Raw genomic sequence first — 22174 nt, 5'->3', positions numbered from 1 at the left:
TTTCTATTAAAAAATTTGTCAATGGAGTAGAAGGAGTTGGCCACTAGTAAGTCTTTCAGGCTCCTTTTAAACTGATCTTTATTTGTAACTAAATTTTTTATGTTTACTGGCAAATTATTGAAGATTAGTGTTCCTGAGTAGTGGACCCCTTTTTGAACTAAAGTAAGTGCTTTTAAGTCCTTGTGCAGATCATTTTTGTTCCTGGTATTGTATGTATGAACTGAGCTGTTTGTTGGAAAAAGAGATATATTATTTAGAACAAATTTCATTAATGAGTAAATATACTGAGAGGCAGTAGTTAGTATACCCAGTTCTTTGAAGAGGTTTCTACAGGACGTCCATGAATTTACTCCACAAATAATACATATTACACGCTTTTGGACTCTGAAAACTTTTGTTTGACTTGAAGAGTTACCCCAAAATATTATACCATATGACATTATGGAATGAAAAACTTTAGACTTCTTCCAAACCAACAACATAATAGAAATACATAAAGACCCAACAGCCAGAATACAAAAAGAAATTAAAAAGATTTCTAACATCAACTTTCTACTAACCATCCAAGAAGCAAGAAACATTGTAACAATGAGTCCACAAGCACTTTGCCTTAGATCACAACCAAGATACACAAAAATGGAACCCCCATCAGGCCTATAGTGAACTGTAGGAACAGCCCAACATTCAAACTCAACAAAATGCTCTTCAGAATTCTCAAAGCAGCATACACATTCAATAATGAGAGACCACTTAAAAACAAAACAGAATTTTCACAACATATCAAAAGCATAGAAATACTTGATGGAGCCACACTTTCCTCATTTGACATACAAAACCTTTATTCCTTTGTGCCAATAGATCACACACTACAGATAATCAATGCCAACCTGCAAAAGCACAAAAAATCCATTCAACTAACATTACTGAACTAAAGGACCTGCTTGTATTCACACTTTCACAGTAACTTAGAAGACAAAATCCTGACTTCCAATCACCACCTCCTCAAAAATATCATTTACTACTACAGATATGTAGATGATACCATTATTTTAATCAAAGACGCTAAAGATGACATCAGTGAGTTGAATCCTTAAAAAATTATTCTGTAATAATGTTCTTACTGTTGTTACGATGTATATTCTTTGTACTTTGTGGTAATGTTTCACTTCTGCTATACGATCCCTGCACCCAATAGTTTCCAGACACCATATTTGTTTACAAAGTATGACACTACACATGTGATGTGTTAACAACAGTGAAAGGAACCTGTGACCACTGGAGGTACTCTCTTTTACTTATTTTATGTTTACCATTAGAACTTAAGATCTTAATATTATGTTGGATAGTAATGACAGGAAGTTACAAACTGCTGGGAATTCATGTAGACCAAGAGAAAGATTATAAGAAGCTTTTAAAGGAACTGAATTCTCCTGTTTTGCATCCAGCCAGTTGTCTAACTGATGAGATGATGAAACTTTCTGGCAGATTAAAACTGTGTGCACACAGTTTTAATCTGCCATGAAGCTTCATATCAGTGCACTCTCCACGGAAGAGTGAAAATTTCATTTTGGAAAAATTTCCCAGGCTATGGCTAATTCATGTCTACACAATATTCTTTCTTCTAGGAGTGCTAGTTCTGCAAGGTTTGCAGTGCAGGAGAGCTTCTGTGAAGTTTGAAAGGTAGGAGACACGGTAAAGGCAGAACTGAAGCTGTGAGGACAGGTCGTGAGTCGTGCTTGGGTAGCTCAGTCAGGAGAACACTTGCCCCGAAAGACCTCATATGGCCAACACAGCCTGCAGAAATTCAAATGAGGGGTTCTCTGCCACCCTCCATACAGTCCAGACCTCTCTCCCTGTGATTACACCATTTTTGGTCCCTTAAAAAGGCTCTGAGGGGCGAACGATTCACTTCGGACGACGATGTCCAGTTGTACGTGCAGAACTGGTTCACACCACAGCCCCAGGAAATTTATGAGACAGCCATTCATTGCCTTGTGTCACAGTGGGACAAGTGTCTCAACAGACAGGGTCAATACTTCTAACATACAGGTACTGGTTTCTGTAATTATGCCTCTGGCCCTTACAGATAAATCTCACATATGATATAAATAGTTGCTACAATATATATTTACTTCCAAGTGAGTGTAAAATATCACTGCCTTGAATCATGAAGCACACACAGATGAACTGGGTTCATAATAGAGGCTTTTCTGTCTGGATCAGACATAGCTGATACATGGTTTCTGACTGAGGCACTACATTGTACTTGTAGCCTTTAAATTCTTAAGCTGTGGAGCAACCAAGCTAATAAATGAAAATGAGAACCAGAAATCTCAGTTTTTAACATTGACCACATTGCCCATAGTATTGTGTTGCCTTCAATGTCAGAAAATATGCCATCCCATAATAATTCACGCACAATATCTTAGCGAGGACTACCATAATGGTAATATTATTCACATGGCTGTAAGTGACCAGTTAAATCAGATGACTGTGGCACACTTTGGGATATGCTGAAGTGAACTCCCAAGCCCTCTGTTCTTCTCATGTGATTAAGATTTGTCAACTCAAAAGGGAAACGGGGAGACAATACTTGCCAATAAATGACTCGCATAATGGGAGCCTTATATTTGACTGGTCTCAGAAAATACGCAGTTGAATTTGTTAGTAGTGTGTACATGACAATTATTTATACCTCTCGGTTCAGGTGACTCAGCCTCTGCAAGCCATTGAGTCTCATTGTGTGAATCACACGTCACTTCACTCTTATCCCTCTTGCGGTAGCTGTTCAAGCACTTCCCGTAAATCTTCTGAGAACAATTAAGATTTAGTTTTTAGTATAAAATATGAGCTCCAATTCAGTAGTTTCTCAAATCCATAACTCCCATGCATGTACATACGTATTATAGTCACTTTGTTCAGGGTTGTTAAACCACGCCTTCATACAATGTTTGACATGATTTGAAAAAGTTGAAAAAAAATTTTTACATTATGTTTATGATAATACAGCACAAAATAAAAACATTGCATCGCTTCATTATAGCTGACATCAATTTTGCCAGCATACCTTCACTTGAAAACAGTGACATCCGAAACTGTCAAACTGAGCTACCACCTGCTGCTCCCATCACTCATTAGAAAGTGCTGAAACACCCTGAAAAACCGCGCCTCACCTGAACTTGCAGTTTGTGGCTTTTGACCTCATTCTTACGACGTCATTCGATCCTACAGTGGAATTGAACTCCTTGCCGGATGGCTATGGTGTTTTCAGTGCCGTGTTCATAGCCATCTTTCATGCTCTTGAACATACCTGTTCCTGCACTGGTGAGTCCTTTCTCATCTGCAGTGACTCCTTGAGCAGTTTGCAAGCTCTTGGCCAGTGTTACCTTTGCCATTGCGTGGCCTTGGCTTTAAAGGATTCCCTGCATGCCCTTGAACAATGTGGATGCTCATTGGCCTTTGTCTGGATCCTGGGCCACATGGAGTTCCTGTGGAATGAACTTGCTGATAGCCTCACCAAACTGGCCACCAGCAATCTTGAGATTGGTATTCTGGAAACAGATCTCCAATCGGTATTACACCATCAAGTTTTAGGTATCTGAAATGTAGAATGACTTACTCTTGACTTTACCAGAATAACTGCAGGTGATAAAGGAGACTACGAATCAGTGGCAGCCCTCCACGCAGGCCTCTCGCTAGGACTCCACCATCCTTTGCCAGCTCCACATTGGCCATACTTGACTGACTCATGGTCACTCCTCCATTGCGAGGACCTACCCCACTGTCATTGTGGTTCCCGTTTGTTGGTGATCCATATTTTACTGGACTGCCCCAACCTAGCCACCCTGTGGCAGACTCTTAATCTCCCTGACTTGCTACCCCTTGTGTTACGAACGATGCCTCGGTGGCTGACTTAGTTTTACAATGTAATTGGATAGATAAAAAAAAATCTACTTACCAAGTGATGACAGGAGAACACACATATAAAGAAAGGTTTTATGTATGTAAGCTTTTGGCACCACTGATTCCTTCTTCCGGAAAAAGGGCTGAAGGGGAAGGAAGAGTGGTGAAGGGAAAGGAACTGGAGAGCTTTAGGTAAGGGGGTAGAGTTGAGGAGTAACCCAGAACCCCAGGTCAGACGAGACTTACTGGACATGATGAGAAGGAAAAACTCACTATCTCATCCCGTCTGGTAAATCTCATACTAAAACTTCACTGTTATTTCTCTTCAGGTTTCCGTTACTTTGTGAAGCCAATTTACATAGCAGTATGCTGTTTTACATTTGTTTTATTTCTTCCACATTTCTTATTTCACATTCTGAAGCACTGATAATTACTGTAGGTTTGCTTACTGCTGGGGCTGGTTTGGGCTCAGCAATAGGCTCATTAACAATATTTTTAAACGTGCATTTGAACAAACACCTGTTTATGTTGGATCCATAGTTTGCCTCTAACCTATTTTTTTGGTCAGGGTTTTGTTTAGTGCTGCTCTAAAATATGTTAAGAATTCTTCTCTTCTTTGCCTCAGCATTTGATACGTCACCATCACATTCTTGATTTTATTATCTTCCAAGCCAGAAGACATTCCTGCTTCACACTGTTTAATTGAGCAGTTTACACAGCAGCCAGGGACAGTTCTTTTCATTCCTTTCGTATGAGCCTTTATTCTGCGCTTCCCACTTGTCTGACCGTTATACCGCTGAGTGGTATGCCTGAACTGCTCACACTTAAAAATAAAAGAAATCTAACCGCCAAGCGGTGACAGGCAAACACACATATACGGGTGTAGAAATCTGCAAGCTTTAGAAGCCAATGGCTCCTCCTGGAAGGAGGGGTGAAGAGGAAAGAAAAGAGGTAACGGAAAAGGACTGGTGAGGTGTAGGAAATGGGGAGAGTTCAGAATAGTCACCCAGAACACCGAGTCAGAGGAGACTTACCAGATAGAATGAGAAGGAAAGACTGATTACTGGGGACTGCACCAGAAGATTTGAAAATTTGCATGCTTGAAAATGGAAGATAGAGTAATATGTACAGCAGATTACTGCCAGAATGTCATGCACGAGTTAATAAGCTCAGAAAGCTAAGTGCATTGTATGTAGTGGAGGTGAACAGTGAAAAATAGACAGGTCAGAAAAGATATAGAGAAGTAAAAGGGAGTGAAGAAATTAACACCAATTAAACACAGGTGGTTGGCAATAACCAAGGACATGTTGTAATGCCATTCCCACAAGTTCTGGAAAACTGTCTGGGGCAAAAATCCAGATGGCAAGTGTGTTGAAAAAGGCACTGAGGTCAACTGTCATCTGTAGAGCCGTCCTTGCAACAGGATATTGTATGTTACCAGTACGCACCCTAACTGGTAACTTGGTGGTAGTCATGACAATGTAGAAAGCCAAACAGTATTTACATAACAGCTGGTACAAGTGTTTGCTTGTTTTAAACACTTCGTGACATGCTGGAAACATTCTGCTAGGTGTGTTGACCTTTATTTTGTTATTGACTACTGTGGGGAGGCTATCATCCCCCTCATTCTCACCCTAAACTGGCTTCTTGGGAATTAATGGTCATACAGTTCCCAAAAGCAACTACGAATACAGAGGTAAATGCAGACAGGAGCCTACATTATCCGAACAAGCCTAATATAATTACTGTGTGACAGATATCCCCTCAGTTAGCCGCTAATTATTGTTTCATCTCAGCTGGCATACACCCCAGCAACACATAGAACACTACACTCTCATCATCATCATCATCATCATCATTTAAGACTGATTGTGCCTTTCAGTGTTCAGTCTGGAGCATAGTCCCCCTTATAAAATTCCTCCATGATCCCCTATTCAGTGCTAACATTGGTGCCTCTTCTGATGTTAAACCTATTACTTCAAAATCATTCTTAACCGAATCCAGGTACCTTCTCCTTGGTCTGCCCCGACTCCTCCTACCCTCTACTGCTGAACCCATGAGTCTCTTGGGTAACCTTGCTTCTCCCATGTGTGTAACATGACCCCGCCATCTAAGCCTGTTCGCCCTGACTGCTACATCTATAGAGTTCATTCCCAGTTTTTCTTTGATTTCCTCATTGTGGACACCCTCCTGCCATTGTTCCCATCTACTAGTACCTGCAATCATCCTAGCTACTTTCATATCTGTAACCTCAACCTTATTGGTAAGGTAACCTGAATCCACCCAGCTTTCGCTCCCATACAACAAAGTTGGTCGAAAGATTGAACGGTGCACAGATAACTTAGTCTTGGTACTGACTTCCTTCTTGCAGAAGAGAGTAGATCCTAGCTGAGCGCTCACTGCATTAGCCTTGCTACACCTCGCTTCCAGTTCTTTCACTATGTTGCCATCCTGTGAGAATATGCATCCTAAGTACTTGAAACCGCCCACCTGTTCTAACTTTGTTCCTCCTATTTGGCACTCAATCCGTTTATATTTCTTTCCCACTGACATTACTTTCGTTTTGGAGATGCTAATCTTCATACCATAGTCCTTACATTTCTGATCTAGCTCTGAAATATTACTCTGCAAACTTTCAATCGAATCTGCCATCACAACTAAGTCATCCGCATATGCAAGACTGCTTATTTTGTGTTCACATATCTTAATCTCACCCAGCCAGTCTATTGTTTTCAACATATGATCCATAAATAATATGAACAACAGTGGAGACAGGTTGCAGCCTTGTCTTACCCCTGAAACTACTCTGAACCATGAACTCAGTTTACCGTCAACTCTAACTGCTGCCTGACTATCCATGTAAAGACCTTTAATTGCTTGGCGAAAGTTTGCCTCCTATTCCAAATCTCGTAGAACAGACAGTAACTTCCTCCTAGGAACCCGGTCATATGCCTTTTCTAGATCTATAAAGCATAGATACAATTCCCAGTTCCACTCATAACACTTCTCTATTATTTGTCTGAAGCTAAAGATCTGGTCCTGACAACCTCTAAGAGGCCTAAACCCACACTGATTTTCATCCAATTGCTCCTCAACCAATACTTGCACTTTCCTTTCAACAATACCTGAGAAGATTTTACCCACAACGCTGATTAAAGAGATACCTCTGTAGTTGTTACAATCTTTTCTGTTTCCATGTTTAAAGATTGGTGTGATTACTGCTTTTGTCCAGTCTGATGGAACCTGTCCCGACTCCCAGGCCATTTCAATTATCCTGTGTAGCCATTTAAGACCTGACATTCCACTGTATTTGATGAGTTCCGACTTAATTTCATCCACCCCAGCTGCTTTATTGCACTGCAATCTATTGACCATTTTCTCCACTTCCTCAAACGTGATCCTATTTCCATCATCATTCCTATCCCATTCTACCTCGAAATCTGAAACATTACTGATCGTATTTTCACCTACATTGAGCAACTCTTCAAAATATTCCCTCCATCTGCCCAAGGCATTCACAGGATTCACCAGCAGTTTTCCTGACCTGTCCAAAATACTTGTCATTTCCTTCTTACCTCCCTTTCGAAGACTGCTAATTACACTCCAGAATGGTTTTCCAGCAGCTTGACCCAATGTCTCCAACCTGTTTCCAAAGTCTTCCCAAGATTTCTTCTTGGATGCTGCAATTATCTGTTTGGCTTTGTTTCTTTCTTCAACATAACTTTCTCTGTCTACCTGAGTTCTAGTATGTAGCCATTTTTTATACGCCTTCTTTTTCCTTTTACAGGCTGCCTTGACTGTGTCATTCCACCAAGCTGTTTGCTTCCTCCTACTTTTACACACTACTGTTCCAAGACATTCTTTAGCCACTTCTAGTACTGTATCCCTGTACCTTGTCCATTCCTTTTCCAATGACTGTAATTGACTACATTCAACTAACTGGTACCTTTCTGAGATCGCTGTTATGTACTTGTGCCTGATTTCCTTATCCTGAAGTTTCTCCACTCTTATCCTCCTACATATGGACCTGACCACCTGCACTTTCGGCCTCACAATCCCAATTTCACTACAGATTAAATAATGATCAGTGTCATCAAAGAATCCCCTGAATACACGTGTGTCCCTCACAGCCTTCCTGAATTCCTGATCTGTTATTATATAGTCAATGACAGATCTGGTTCCCCTGCTTTCCCAAGTATACCGATGAATGTTCTTATGTTTAAAAAAGGAGTTTGTGATTACTAAGCCCATACTGGCACAGAAATCCAAGAGTTGCTTCCCGTTCCTGTTGGCCTCCATATCCTCTCCAAATTTACCCATAACCTTTTCATACCCTTCTGTTCGATTTCCAATCCTGGCGTTAAAATCACCCATGAGCAGAACACTGTCCTTGTCCTTTACTCTAACAACTACATCACTGAGTGCCTCATAAAAACTATCCATCTTATCTTGATCAGTCCCTTCACAATGCGAATATACTGACACAATCCTAATTTTCTTGCTAGACACTGTCAAATCTATCCACATCAGTCATTCGTTTACATACCTTATTGCAACTACGCTGGGTTCCATTTCTTTCCTGATGTAAAGCCCTACACCCCATTGTGCTATTCCTGCTTTGACTCCTGACAAGTAGACCTTGTATTCTCCCACTTCCTCTTCTTTCTCACCCCTTATCCGAATGTCACTAACAGCTAAAACGTCCAGCCCCATCTTACTTGCAGCCTCTGCCAGCTCTACCTTCTTCCCAGAGTAGCCCCCATTGATATTAATAGCTCCCCATCTCATTACCATTTGTTTGCCAAGTCGTATCTTAGGAGTCCCTGGTTTGTCAGTTAGAGGTGGGACTCCGTCACCTCCAAAGGTCCGAGGCATTTTGCTCTGATTGTTGCCAGCATCATATTTAAAGTACCAGGGAAGCAGGTTGCTAGCCTTACTTGCCCCGAGTCCCATTGGGTTTTACCCCTAACGGCTGAGGGACTAACTGGTGGATTTGGTAGTCTTTGCCGTATGAGCACAAAGGTGACCACGACTCAGAATATGTCCGAGATGCCCAGCCTTATTCCAAAGTAACTGGTATCCCGACTGTCGGGACCACTTGCTTGGCCACTCATACGTTGCCCGTGGCTCATGAACTAGGACATGACTACAGGAACCCACACCATGAACCACCACTACACTCTAACATCGAAATTTTTATTTATTTATTTATTTATTTATTATAGTAGCATACTGGTGATCTGGGTGGCCAAATCAAGATACCCAGTCAATGTGACAACCTGCCATTACTGTGGAGCACTGATTGCTGGCACATGTCTAGAGTCTATGATTACAGTAGACTGGTGGCATCCACCAGCCCCAGCCCATGGAACTCAAATTCCTCAAAACCCACAAAACATATGGCATGACCAGGAGCTTCCTGAATGCCAGTGATGTGGCAGGTGTTACCCTAGTAAAGCAGGAGATGTGTAATTATTATTTAGTTACAATTATCTCATGTCTGCTACAGCAGAAAGTCATAATTGTGAAATAAAACTTCTTAGCAACGAACTGTATGACAAAGCATTAGTTTTGATTTTGCAAACATAGGCCTGTTAACCTCACAAATAAAACAATTGAGCTCACGATATTAGAACCTGATGTGCTGAGTAACATATGTGGTCAATAAGAAAAGCCACACGACTAACACTATAGTCTTCCGTCTCTCAACACTGCAGATGTGCATTTGTTCACAGCAAGTTAACATTCCATATGCTTGCACCTCCCGGGTTCACAAACTTGTGTAACACTCATTTGTACTGAACTATGTAACAACTGTTCCCAATGAGAGATGAAAAATTATTAAGACCAGTTTCTAGCATTTGTGAGCAATTGTTTGTTTCTGACTTGAACTAATAAGAAGAGAAAAATGTTGCTAAGGATTACTGCACACAAAAACTTTTCTGTCAAGTGCCCAGGTTTTCAGATTGTTTAAGACTATTTTTGAATGCTAACCTCTACTGAACACTAACCTCTTGGTTGGAAACTAACAAAAACTGATCAAAATGTCAACAGAGGCAGCTCTACAATACTTCATACAGCAGCTAACAATAAGAACAAAATTCAAACAGCTGCATTTGACTTCAATCATCAAATTTTGGTAAATGGATTCAGATGACAAAAATCAGAAAAGTTGTTCTGAGATTCTCTTGTTGAATATATTCAGCAAGTACAGACAAGGAAAAGTACACTACATTCAATGATAATTGCCAACTAGATCTGCCAGCCAAACCAGAAAGAAGTACAGTGTTTTTGAAGTTTTGGCCTCCTTCCTCTTATCTCACTATGAAATCTTCACTCAGTTTGTGACCAAAATGCTTTGTTTAGGTGAAGCAGTTTCATGCAAACCTTTTGTGATCACTTCACATAATTTTATTTATGTTCCATGTTGTTCTGATTTATAGTTTGTCAATTACAGAAAAGTAGTGGTAACTCTGTAAATATTGGTTAAAGTAGGTTTAATACATAACTTGTACATTTCTTTCATTAAATATATTCCTAAAACAATTTGAATCTATTTTCCCCTTCACGGAGGAAAGCAAATACGAACAGAAAATGGAACAACTGATTTCTGGGTTCTAAATATCATGCACCCACAAGGGAGGCTGTTCTATTAACAGTGCTGTTAAATTATAAGATGCCACCATAAGTACAGAAATTGCACCATATATAAAAAGTAAATTTTAAGGTTAAACAAAAATTATTTGGAGCATTACAAAAAATACACACAAATGAAACCAATGAAAGTACTTTCTTGATTAACAATGACAAAGCTTGTAACTGTTGTTCATGAGATACCCCCAAATATGTCAGTAATAAAGATTTTTACTCAAGTTGACACTGAATGCATCATGAGATATACCAGTATACAGGGCAACCACCAAAGAGGTTACAAAAATGTCGCCAAGAGCAAAAATGTCGCCAAAAGTTCTTTTCAACATAACGAGTATTTAAATTCTAGTATTACTACTACCTGATGGAGCTGTACACATTACGCCATCTTCACATTCAGTCTGTTACTCAAAAATAGAAATATTCAGCAGAGTTACCCATCTCAGCTGGGAAATCAGTTTGGGTCATGGAGAAATGTACGAACACACAAAGCAATATTGACTCTCATGACTGTTTATAGACTGAAGACAGATACCTACATTTACAGCATTTGAAATTTAGAAGAAGCTATCTGGCATAGCAGAAGCATCCAATTCCACCCATCTGCTCTGACCCATGAAGTCATCAATACAGCAGAAATTGCTAGTTCCAGCCTACACAATATGGCAACACTGACATGACTACATACACGCACCAACAAATACTAGCAAAAATAAAAATGACACATTAACATCTCAAGCCAAAAATAAAATGAAACAACCATGGGAAATTGGGGGTTTAAGGCAGGGACAAGCTAAATACGCAACAATTAAAAACACCACACCAAACTAAAACAAATAACACAAAAAAGTTAAATCACAACATTCCAGTACACCAACAAAACCACAGGAATTGGACGTTTCCCTTGACCCATATAGCTCAATCACTACTATAAATGCCAAAAAACCAACACCTACTGCTCTGAAAAGTGGAACTGAAGCCCCAACAACTTAAAAACCCAAATATCCCATACAACAGACAAAATATCACAATTACTATAGAATAAAACCAAAACAAGAACTCAAAACTACATTAGCATGATGACAGCCAAAATTCAGATGAACCCAATACCACATGTTAAGCTCAGCATGTCCACATCCGCTACCAGACGGCACCATGAAAAACAACAACACGACATCTACAAACACAACCAAGTCAAACACTACCCCGTAATGACACCACACACCACACCAGCATTACGTCACACGTCAAAGCAAAAGGATGGAATCGGATGCTCCAGTTAAGTCAGCTTGTTAAAACCATTACCTGGAATATAATCTTTGGAATTCTGAAGACAGCAAGGGATAAAACATAGGGAGCAAACAGTTATGCACAACTTCTATAGAAGCCACACTGCAATAATAAAGAGTCTAAGCACATGAAAGGCAAGCAGTGGTTGAAAATTGAGTGAAGAGAGGATTGTAGCCTATTCTCGTTATTCAATGCGACATTAAGAAAGCAGTAAGACAAAGAGTCAAGTAATTGGGAAAGAGAATCATTAAAGTTCAGGGAGAACAAATTAAAACATTAACTTCAAGCTGTCAAACAGCGAAGGACTTTGAACTTGAGTTGAAGAGGACAGATTGTCTCTTGGAAAGAGATTGTTTGAAAACTATCAAACAAACATAAAACAAAGCTAATGGACTCCAACTGAACTAAATTGGGCAATGCTGAGCAAATTAAATTATTAGGAAATGAGAAAGTATGAGGCATCGTCAAAGTTTTAATCATAACATCAAAAAATATAGTTACGTAATTAACTCTGTGTTTCCAAGTACATGTTACAGCCCCGGTACACACTGAAACCAAGACACCACAGTACCATACCATCCTCCAGCTCATTTTGTAAAAGACAGTAACACATGCTGCTGCTTTGTACTACCAAATTTTACCTAGGCCTCTATTTCTGACATGCCACCCAATGCTGACTCTCTTTCCTTGGATGAATAAAACATTTAATGGCAGACATTTCTAGAATAATGACAAGGTGATTTGAAATGTGGAATGTTTCCTATACAGCTAAAATACAGACATCTACAATCAAGGTTCCTGACAAGTCATCCACTATTGGGAAAATTTGTTTGGTTTCACATTTTTAAGTCTCGCATAGCTGCCAAGACTTCATGACAAATTGCTGCAGCCCTAACCTAAAACATTTTACTCCATGGTTTGCTCCCAAGCAAATGATGACTCGTGATAAAACATACAATATAATTCTAATATAGCGAAAAGTTACTACGTCCGCTGTAAATCACTCATCACATCCTGTTCACTACACAAGAAAATAGTACACAATTATTTTACACTTTAAATAATCAAATGCGATAATGTTGTTGGACGCCTGTGCCACAGAAACTGTTTCAAAAATTGAAGAAATATAACAGCTTTGTTCAAGTCAACCCACAAATATTATTACATAATTATACCTAAACCCTTGCTACCTGAACGTGGTGTGGGCGTCACTTTTTTTCCTAGAAAAAAAAAACAGGATACACAGATGTTCTCCATACGTTCCGAATGCTGGCTCCGAGGTCATAATGAATTTTATTCCATGATGCCTCTGTTGCTATACTTTACGAAATGAACGGCAAAGTCTCTGAAAGTTTGACACATGCGGTGAAGTAGGCTTCTTGGCACACTTACAATTCAACCATCCATTCTTTCGTCAGCATTTCATCCCAGTTGTCTTCATTTAGCTCTCTTAGCATGCTTTTCGCTGCTATGCCTGATAAATTTAATGAATATAAGAATATAACACATATCAGCACTCTCTTAAGCACGCCGGATGCCATCTTTCCTGGGTTCCTGACGTCGCCCTCAACCAACCCTCAACACACACCTCTTTCCACAGACTTGAAAGAAAAAGCTATGTTGTACACATGTTTATTATAATCGCTGCTAAGAACTTTAAAAACAGCGTAGCCATATGCTCAATCTTTATCTTTCGAGGAACAGATAACATACAATGGATTATTTACTTCCTTCAGCTACCCATAATATTGTTCAGCATTGTATTAATGATAAATATAGCTACAAATATAACTTATATGGGTAGGAGGAAAGCCTCGCAATGCTAGCAACAACTGATTTCAGTTTAAAAAATACAACTGTAGGAATAAAATATAACTTTTATTTCGTAAAATTTGAAGAAATTCTAGCTCGCAATGGTAACAGTTCTGATTTTAGATATTTCGTCTGAACCGTTGCTAGAATTCTCCAGCTTGTATCCATTTTATGCATGATTTTATCCATCAAATTACATCTTTGGTTATCTGTCAAGTATCAACACAGTAAGCAGATCCATAACAAACATTGTGTAGAAATGGCTCATTGGTTCCATAGAAATGTTTTTAAAGCGACAGCACCAGTTAATTTCGATCTAAAACTAATAGCCATGGATGGTGAAGCATTAAAAATTTGTAGGTAAGTATTGTCAGTGCTAAATCATTGTAGCGTATGAATCATTAGCTAACATCATCAGAAGGCTTCCATACAGTACTTTTTTATACACTCAAAAGTGCACAATGTTAGAATGCTCCCAGTAGCATTCAGCCTTAAGAATGGTTTCCATGAATAAATGTAACGTATTTCAGTGCAGCAACGTTATATCAAAAATTTCTGAAATTTACCTTACACGTAAAGACTGACAATTCTTAACCAACGATGGTGGCGTCCGTGGAACGTTCGGTGAGCCATAAAGAATTGTATGCCATAATCTGTCCGACGCAGCACACTATTCAAAAATATACGTATCTGCTTAACTTACTAATATCAAGGAAGTCTTACATTAACTAAAATGTTGTCATTAAATACTGTTTTTGTTTCTGTTTACAATGAAACAATGACATCTCCTGATTTATTTTGTTACTGTGATCCTCATATACCCACTGTTTCTTATAAATGCTTGTGTTAATACCTAACTCTGTCAGATAGTCCTACAATCATCATACTATTTTTGCTTTGAGTCTTTTCATCCCCACCTCCATCCACCTGATTTGACACTGTCACAAAAAAAACTCTTTTTTTTTATGTGTGACTGCTAATTTTAAATTATATATATATAATGAATTATTTACTTCCTTCAGCTACCCATAATATTGTTCAGCATTGTATTAATATATATAGAAAAGCAATAGGATCCTGTAGGAAATCATCTTTAACAGGATCAGTACTCGACATCTGCCCTCCCAAGATTTAACGTCCCATCGACATCAAAGTCTCTCCCAAGAGAATATCAAGCAGATGCATCACATGCTGCCAGATGTAAGCATCCATGAAATGATATGAAAGCTAGAGGGGGCAGAAAGGGAAATAGGCCTAATCAAATTTTGTCATGTAGGGGTGTCAGTTCATACAGTCTACTGCTTGCACTACTCCAAGTTGAAAGCATTCTTGATACAATGCGTCATGTAAAACTGGTAATGGCAATGGCATGAAAAGCATTTCTGAAGAAGAAAAATTTCTTAACATTGAAAATAGATTTAAGTGTTATGTGTTAAAGTTTTGTGTTGTGAACAGTTTTATTTAATAACTTGAATATATATATATATATATATATATATATATATATATATATATATATATATATATATGGCTCTGGCGATTTTAGATGCCATTCTTCTGGCATTTTATAAACAATGATATGAAAAGCTTTGTCCTCAGAAGGGTCAAAAGATGTAGAAAGAATTTGTTGACTGCCAGAAGGCTGCCTACATTGAGGTATGAAACACTATATGTACCCACCTTCTAAGAGGATTCACAATTTCGACTAAATTCCAACGCAAATCATGTTGCTGCACCCCAATAAACAGGATACCACAGTGGCCTAATAGTCTTCATTATTATGACAAATTGAAAAATATTGTGATAAAAGTTTTTTTTTTCCTTTTCTAAAACAGAAATGCTGTAAGTGCTCCAGAAGTTTTCCTCATCTCTTAGACTGTACTACAGAACTGTTGATTGAATTTTCTTGAAGGATTAACCAATAAAGATCATCCTGTTTCTGCAGTATTTCAACAAGTTTTCTGCTCATCAATTCCAGAAAAGCAATAGGATCCTGTAGGAAATCATCTTTAATAGGATCTGTACTCGGCATCTGCCCTCCCAAGATTTAACGTCCCATTGACATCAAAGTCTCTCCCAAGAGAATATCAAGCAGATGAATCACATGCTGCCAGATGTAAGCATCCATGAAATGATATGAAAGCTAGAGGGAGCAGAAAGGGAAATAGGCCTAATCAAATTTTGTCATGTAATGTCAGTCCATACAGTCTACTGCTTGCACTACTCCAAGTTGAAAGCATTCTTGATATAATGCGTCATGTAAAACTGGTAATGGCAATGGCAGGAAAAGCATTTGTGAAGAAGAAAAATTTCTTAACATTGAAAATAGATTTAAGTGTTATGTGTCAAAGTTTTGTGTTGTGAACAGTTTTATTTAATAACTTGAATGACATCTAAATAGCTTTTTTCACCAGGCACAGACTGTTTTATGCTCTTTGCTGAATGGAAGTGTTTATTATCATTTTAAGCATTAATGTGCTTCTTTTAATAAACCAGTGTTTTCAAACAATGATATGCGTGATGGTTAAACAGGTTATGGGGCGAAGCTCACTACTGAATAATTTAAAGTAAATTGTAGAAACACAAGTTGTAAGTTTTGTAGGCCCTACAAAAATTAAGTGAAAATTTTGAATTAGTGTACATCGGAGTAACTTTTAGAGTAATTTTGTGAATTTCGTCTATGTATTCAACAAGAACGATAATCATTGATTTACTGGAAGGGCTATCAAACAGGAATACATTGAAATACAAAGCAAATGTCTCGCTATGTGGTATTCCTGGAGCACTTGACGTTATTGAACATAGATTAGTTAAACGTGTAGAAACCGAGCGAGGTGGCGCAGTGGTTAGCACACTGGACTCGCATTCAGGAGGACGACGGTTCAATCCCTTCTCCAGCCATCCTGATTTAGGTTTTCCGTGATTTCCCTAAATCGTTTCAGGCAAATGCCGGGATGGTTCCTTTGAAAGGGCACAGCCGATTTCCGTCCCTAACCCAAGCTTGCGCTCCGTCTCTAATGACCTTGTTGTCGACGGGACGTTAAACACTAACATCCTCCTCCTCCTTAAACGTGTAGAATGTGTGGAAGATGCTACTGCTCAAGTAAAAAGAGACATATAAGAACACATTAAATAATTATCTTAAAGCTGACAGCGCTGCTTTAATTGTATTGACTACGAGTAATGCAGAGGATCATTGCAGAATGAAATGAATATGGCATTGATGGCTGGGAGGCCCACATGGGAAAGTTTGGCTGGCAAGGTGCATTTCCTTTCAGTTGATGTAACATTGGACGACTTGTATGTCAGTGATGATGAAATGATGATGAGGGCAACACAACACCCAGTCCCCAATTGTAGAAAATCTCTGACCCGGCAGGAATCAAACCCGGGCCCACTGCATGGCAGTTGGATGCACTAACCACTCAGCTAAAGGGGCAGGTAACAGACATTCGTAATTACAATTTTTGGATTTGTGAAACATTCGAACGATGATGTAGCATCTCATATATCAAAGTCGAAAAATATGTGGAATGATTTTACCAAGATGTAGGAAATAATCCAGAATTACCCTATTTATTTTTAATTTGTAAAATTGTACACACACTGTCAGATGAGTATTTTTAATCCAATCAAGTTGGATACTTATGTCAAAAAGTGATAGGACAGACTCAACTCAACCTTGTGCAAATGAGAAAGCTTTTTTGAATGAAAGAGACACTTATAAGTAACTCGTTAGAACATCTCTTTATACAACCATAGTGGAAAAAAAAGTTTGTTATTACTGTTGTTGTTGTTGTTGTTGTGTTCTTCAGTTCAGAGACTAGTCTGATGCAGCTCTCCATGCTACTCTAACTTGTGCAAGCTTCTTCATCTTCAACTACCTACTGCAACCTACATCCTTCTGAATCTGTTTAGTGTATTCGTCTCTTTGTCTCCCTCTATGATTTCTACACTCCAGGCTGCCCTCCAATACTAATTTGGTGATCCCTTAATGCCTCAAAACATGTCCTATGAACTGATCCCTTATTCTAGTCAAGTTGTGCCACAAACTTCTCTTCTCCCCAATCCTATTCAATACCTCCTCATTAGTTACGTGATCTACCCACCTAATCTTCAACATTCTTCTGTAGCACCATATTTCGAAAGCTTCTATTCTCTTCTTGTCCAAACTATTTATCGTCCATGTTTCACTTCCATACATGGCTACACTCCATACAAATACTTTCAGAAACGACTTCCTGACACTTAAATCTATACTCGATGTTAACAAATTTCTCTTCTTCAGAAATGCTTTCCTTGCCATTGCCAGTCTACATTTTATATCCTCTCTATTTCGATCATAATCAGTTATTTTGCTCCCCAAATAGCAAAACTCATCTTCTACTTTATGTGTCTCATTTCCTAATCTAATTCCCTCAGAATCACCCAATTTAATTTGACTACATTCAGTTATCCTTGTTTTGCATTTGTTGATGTTCATCTTATATCCTCATTTCAAGACATTGTCCATTCTGTTCAGCTGCTCTTCCAGGTCCTTTGGTGTCTCTGACAATGCCATCGGTAAACCTCAGAATTTATTTCTTCTCCATGGATTTTAATTCCTACTCCAAATTTTTCTTTTGTTTCCTTTACTGCTTGCTCAGTATACAGACTGAATAACATTGGATAGGCCACAACCCTGTCTTACTCCTTTCCCAACCACTGCTTCCCTTTCATGCCCCTTTTACTCTTATAACTCTCTGGTTTCTGTACAAATTGTAAATAGCCTTTCACTCCTTGTATTTGACCCCTGACACCTTCAGAATTAAGAGATTATTCCAGTCAGCATTGTCAAAAGCTTTCTTTAAGTCTACAAATGCTAGAAACATGGGTTTAACTTTCCTTAATCTATCTTCTAAGATAAGTCATAGGGTCAGTATTGCTTCACTTGGTCCAACATTTCTACGGAACCCAAACTGATCTTCCCCAAGGTCGGTATCTACCAGTTTTTCCATTTGTCTGTAAAGAATTCGTGTTAGTATTTTGCAGCTGTGACTTATTAAACTGATAGTTTGGTAATTTTCACACCTGTCAACACCTGCTTTCTTTGGGATTGGAATTATTATATTCTTCTTGAAGTCTGAGGCTATTTCGCCTGTCTCATACATCTTGCTCACCACATGGTAGAGTTTTGTCATGGCTGGCTCTCCCAAGGCTATCAGTAGTTCTAATGGAATGTTGTCTACTCCAGGGACCTTGTTTCGACTTAGGTCTTTCAGTGCTCTGTCAACCTCTTCACGCAATATCGTATCTCCCATTTCATCTTCATCTACATCCTCTTCCATTTCCATAATATTGTCCTCAAGTACATTGCCCTTGTATAGGCCCTCTATATACTCCCTCCACCTTTCTGCCTTCCCTTCTTTGCTTAGGACTGGTTTTCCATCTGAGCTCTTGATATTCATACAAGCGTTTCTCTTTTCTCCGAAAGTCTTTTTATTTTTCCTGTAGGCAATATCTATCTTACCCCTAGTGATATATGCCTCTACATACTTACATTTGTCTTCTAGCCATCCATGATTAGCCATCTTGCTCCTTCCTGTTGATCTCATTTTTGAGACTTTGTATTCCCTTCTTTCTGCTTCATTCACTGCATTTTTATATTTTCCCCTGTCATCAATTAAATTCAATATGTCATCTGTTACCCAAGGATTTCTACTAGCCCTCCTCTTTTTACCTACTTGATCCTCTGCTGCCTTCACTATTTCATCTCTCAAAGCAACCCATTCTTCTGCTACTGCATTTCTTTCTCCCATTCCTGTCAATTCTTCCCTTATGCTCTCCCTGAAACTCTGTACAACCTCTGGTTTGGTCAGTTTATCCAGGTCCCATCTCCTTAAATTACCTCCTGTTTGCTGTTTCTTCAGTTGTAATCCACAGTTCATAACCAATAGATTGTGGTTAGAGTCTGTATCTGCCCCTGGAAATGTCTTACAATTTTAAATCTGGTTCCTAAATGTCTTACCATTATATAATCTATCTGAAACCTTCTAGTGTCTTCAGGCCTCTTCAACGTATACAACTTTCTTTCCTGCTCTGTTCAAAATTCTACCAGGCGGCTTCCTCTTTCATTCCTTACCCCCATTCCATATTCACCTACTACTTTTCCTTCTCTTCCTTCCCCTACTATCGAATTCCAGTCCCCCACCAGTATTAAATTTTCACCTCCTTTCACTAGTAGCCGTGGGCTTCATGTCTATCGTGGCTACAATAATGCATTCACTATACTGTTTGTAGTAGCTTACCCACACCCCTATTTTTTTTATTTTTTTTTTTTTTAATTCATTATTAAACCTACTCCTGTTTTCCCCCAATTGGATTATCTATTTATAAACCTTTATTCACCTGACCAGAAGTCTTGTTCCTCCTGCCACCGAACTTCACTAATTCCCACTATACCTAACTTTAACCTATCCATTTCCCTTTTTAAATTTTCTAATATACTTACCTGATTAAGGGATCTGGCATTCCGTGCTCAGATCTGCAGAATGTCAGTTTTGTTTCTCCTGATAACGTCGTCGTCCTGAGTAGTCCCCACCCGGAGGATCCGAATGTAGGACTATTTTACCCAAGAGGACGCCAGCATCATTTAACCATACAGTAGATATGATGTGTCGGCAGCTGGGCCAACACCTTGTAGATAGAGGTGGCTTAAAAAGGCACGCGAGACTAACGCAGACGGGCGTGAAGTACTGGAACAGGATACGTAATTAATGCTATGAAGAAAAGTACGTAGCTGGTATAATACTTATCTTTAATAACTCATTGTGGTACATCGCACAAAGGAGACTTTAATTACAATCACTGTAAGGCTAATGGCGCCTTGCTAGTTCGTAGCCATTAACTGAGCTGAAGGCTATTCTGTCTCTCGGCTAATGAGAGAGAAAGGCTTCGTACGTCTAGTCGCTAGCTCTGTCGTCCGTACAACTGGTATGAGTTCTAGTCAGTCTCTCGAGACCTGCCTTGTGGTGGCGCTAGGTTTGCGATCACACAGTGGCGACACGCGGGTCCGACATGTACTACAGGACCGCGGCCGATTTAAGCTACCACCTAGGACGTGTGGTGTCTGGCTGTGACACCACAAGATATGCGTGCCCTTGGGAGAAATTACGGCTGTAGTTTCCCCTTGCTTTCAGCTGTTCGCAGTACCATCACAGCAAGGCCGTTTTGGTTAATGTTACAAGGCCAGATCAGTCAATCATCCAGACTGTTGCCCTTACAAGTACTGAAAAGGCTGCTACCCATCTTCAGGAATCACATGTTTGTCTGGCCTCTCAACAGATACCCCTCCATTGTGATTGCACCTACGGTACGGCTATCTATATTGCTGTAGCATACAAGCCTCCCCACCACCAGCAAGGTCCGTGGTTCATGGGGGAGGGTTATTATTGTAAGAAGGCAAATCATGTGATCAAAAAATACTTTAAGTGGATTGCAGATGGTCGGCCACAAAAGCCTCAGAAAAGTGATGTGTCAGAAGCTGTTAAAACTCCAAATAAGAACATGATTATCTTTGTTGAAATATCTGTTGTTATGTCATCTGTGTGTGATACTGATAGCTCGTTTATAGATAATGGTGCTACAAGTCACATCACTAACACTGACAATTTCTTCAAGACAAATGATACATTTTCTACAACACTTACAGTTACATCAGCACTTGATGATACTGCTGAGGCTGTTGGCAAGGGCGCCATATAAATGGAAACAGCAGTAAGAGGAAAGTGGCACAAAATCACTTCGAGTGATGTGTGATATGCACCAAAAATTAAAAAGAATCTATTTTCTGCCTTAGTAGCACATGATAAAAATCCAGAAACAAAATGTTATTTTGAAATTAGTGAAACCAAAAAATGAGTTGGCAATTGTGATCAGTATGCCAGACTATTTAAATAATGACGAGAAGCATAAAACCTAAATGAATTAATTCGAGGAGATGTACTACAGTTGTATCATAAAGATTTGGACATCAAAATAAACAACGTGTCAAGATGTTAATTTCAGAGATGTTAGGCAGAAATGTAGGATTGGACTCGGAGCTCTGTATGTATGGTAAGGTATATTGGCTCCCATTTGGCACCCTGAAGAGAGCTCTGAACCGGTAGAGCTGATTCATACAGATGTTTATTGTCCTTTTGAAAAATCCAGGTTTGAATATCACTACTTTGTTTTACTCAAAGATGATTACAGTAAATTTCAAGCTATTTACTTCAGCAAGGAAGAATGAGAAGTTCCTAGTGAACTAAGACAATTTATAACCAAAACAAAGACTGCTGGGCATACAATTAAAAACCTCTTAAGTGCTAATGGAGGAGAGTTCAACAATAAACAGGTAAGGGAGACTGTACAAGAGGAGGGCATAATCCAATGTTTCATAGTGCCATACACTCCACAGCAAAATTAATGCAGTGAAAGAGAAAATAGTACTCTTGTTGAAACAGCCAGTGCTATGATGCATGCACACTGAAACATTCCT

The 22174-nt window shown here is 39.1% G+C and overlaps 2 protein-coding genes across 2 annotated transcripts in view; one reads left to right on the top strand and one right to left on the bottom strand.

The window, feature by feature from the left end:
- Positions 1-13451, bottom strand: part of LOC126236143 (thioredoxin-related transmembrane protein 1) — a 58374-nt gene extending 44923 nt beyond the window's left edge. Inside the window, exon 1 of the mRNA XM_049945225.1 lies at positions 13237-13451. Coding sequence (XP_049801182.1) covers positions 13237-13385 — 149 coding nt within the window. The 5' untranslated portion in view covers positions 13386-13451. The remainder of the gene's footprint in view (positions 1-13236) is intronic.
- A 422-nt stretch (positions 13452-13873) lies between these two features.
- Positions 13874-22174, top strand: part of LOC126236142 (BRO1 domain-containing protein BROX-like) — a 122809-nt gene continuing 114508 nt past the window's right edge. Inside the window, exon 1 of the mRNA XM_049945224.1 lies at positions 13874-14016. Within this exon, the coding sequence (XP_049801181.1) occupies positions 13916-14016 (101 nt within the window). The 5' untranslated portion in view covers positions 13874-13915. The remainder of the gene's footprint in view (positions 14017-22174) is intronic.

This window comes from Schistocerca nitens, chromosome 2 (genome assembly GCF_023898315.1).
Source record: "Schistocerca nitens isolate TAMUIC-IGC-003100 chromosome 2, iqSchNite1.1, whole genome shotgun sequence".
NCBI lineage: Eukaryota > Metazoa > Arthropoda > Insecta > Orthoptera > Acrididae > Schistocerca > Schistocerca nitens.
This window is presented reverse-complemented; position numbering and strand designations above follow the sequence as displayed.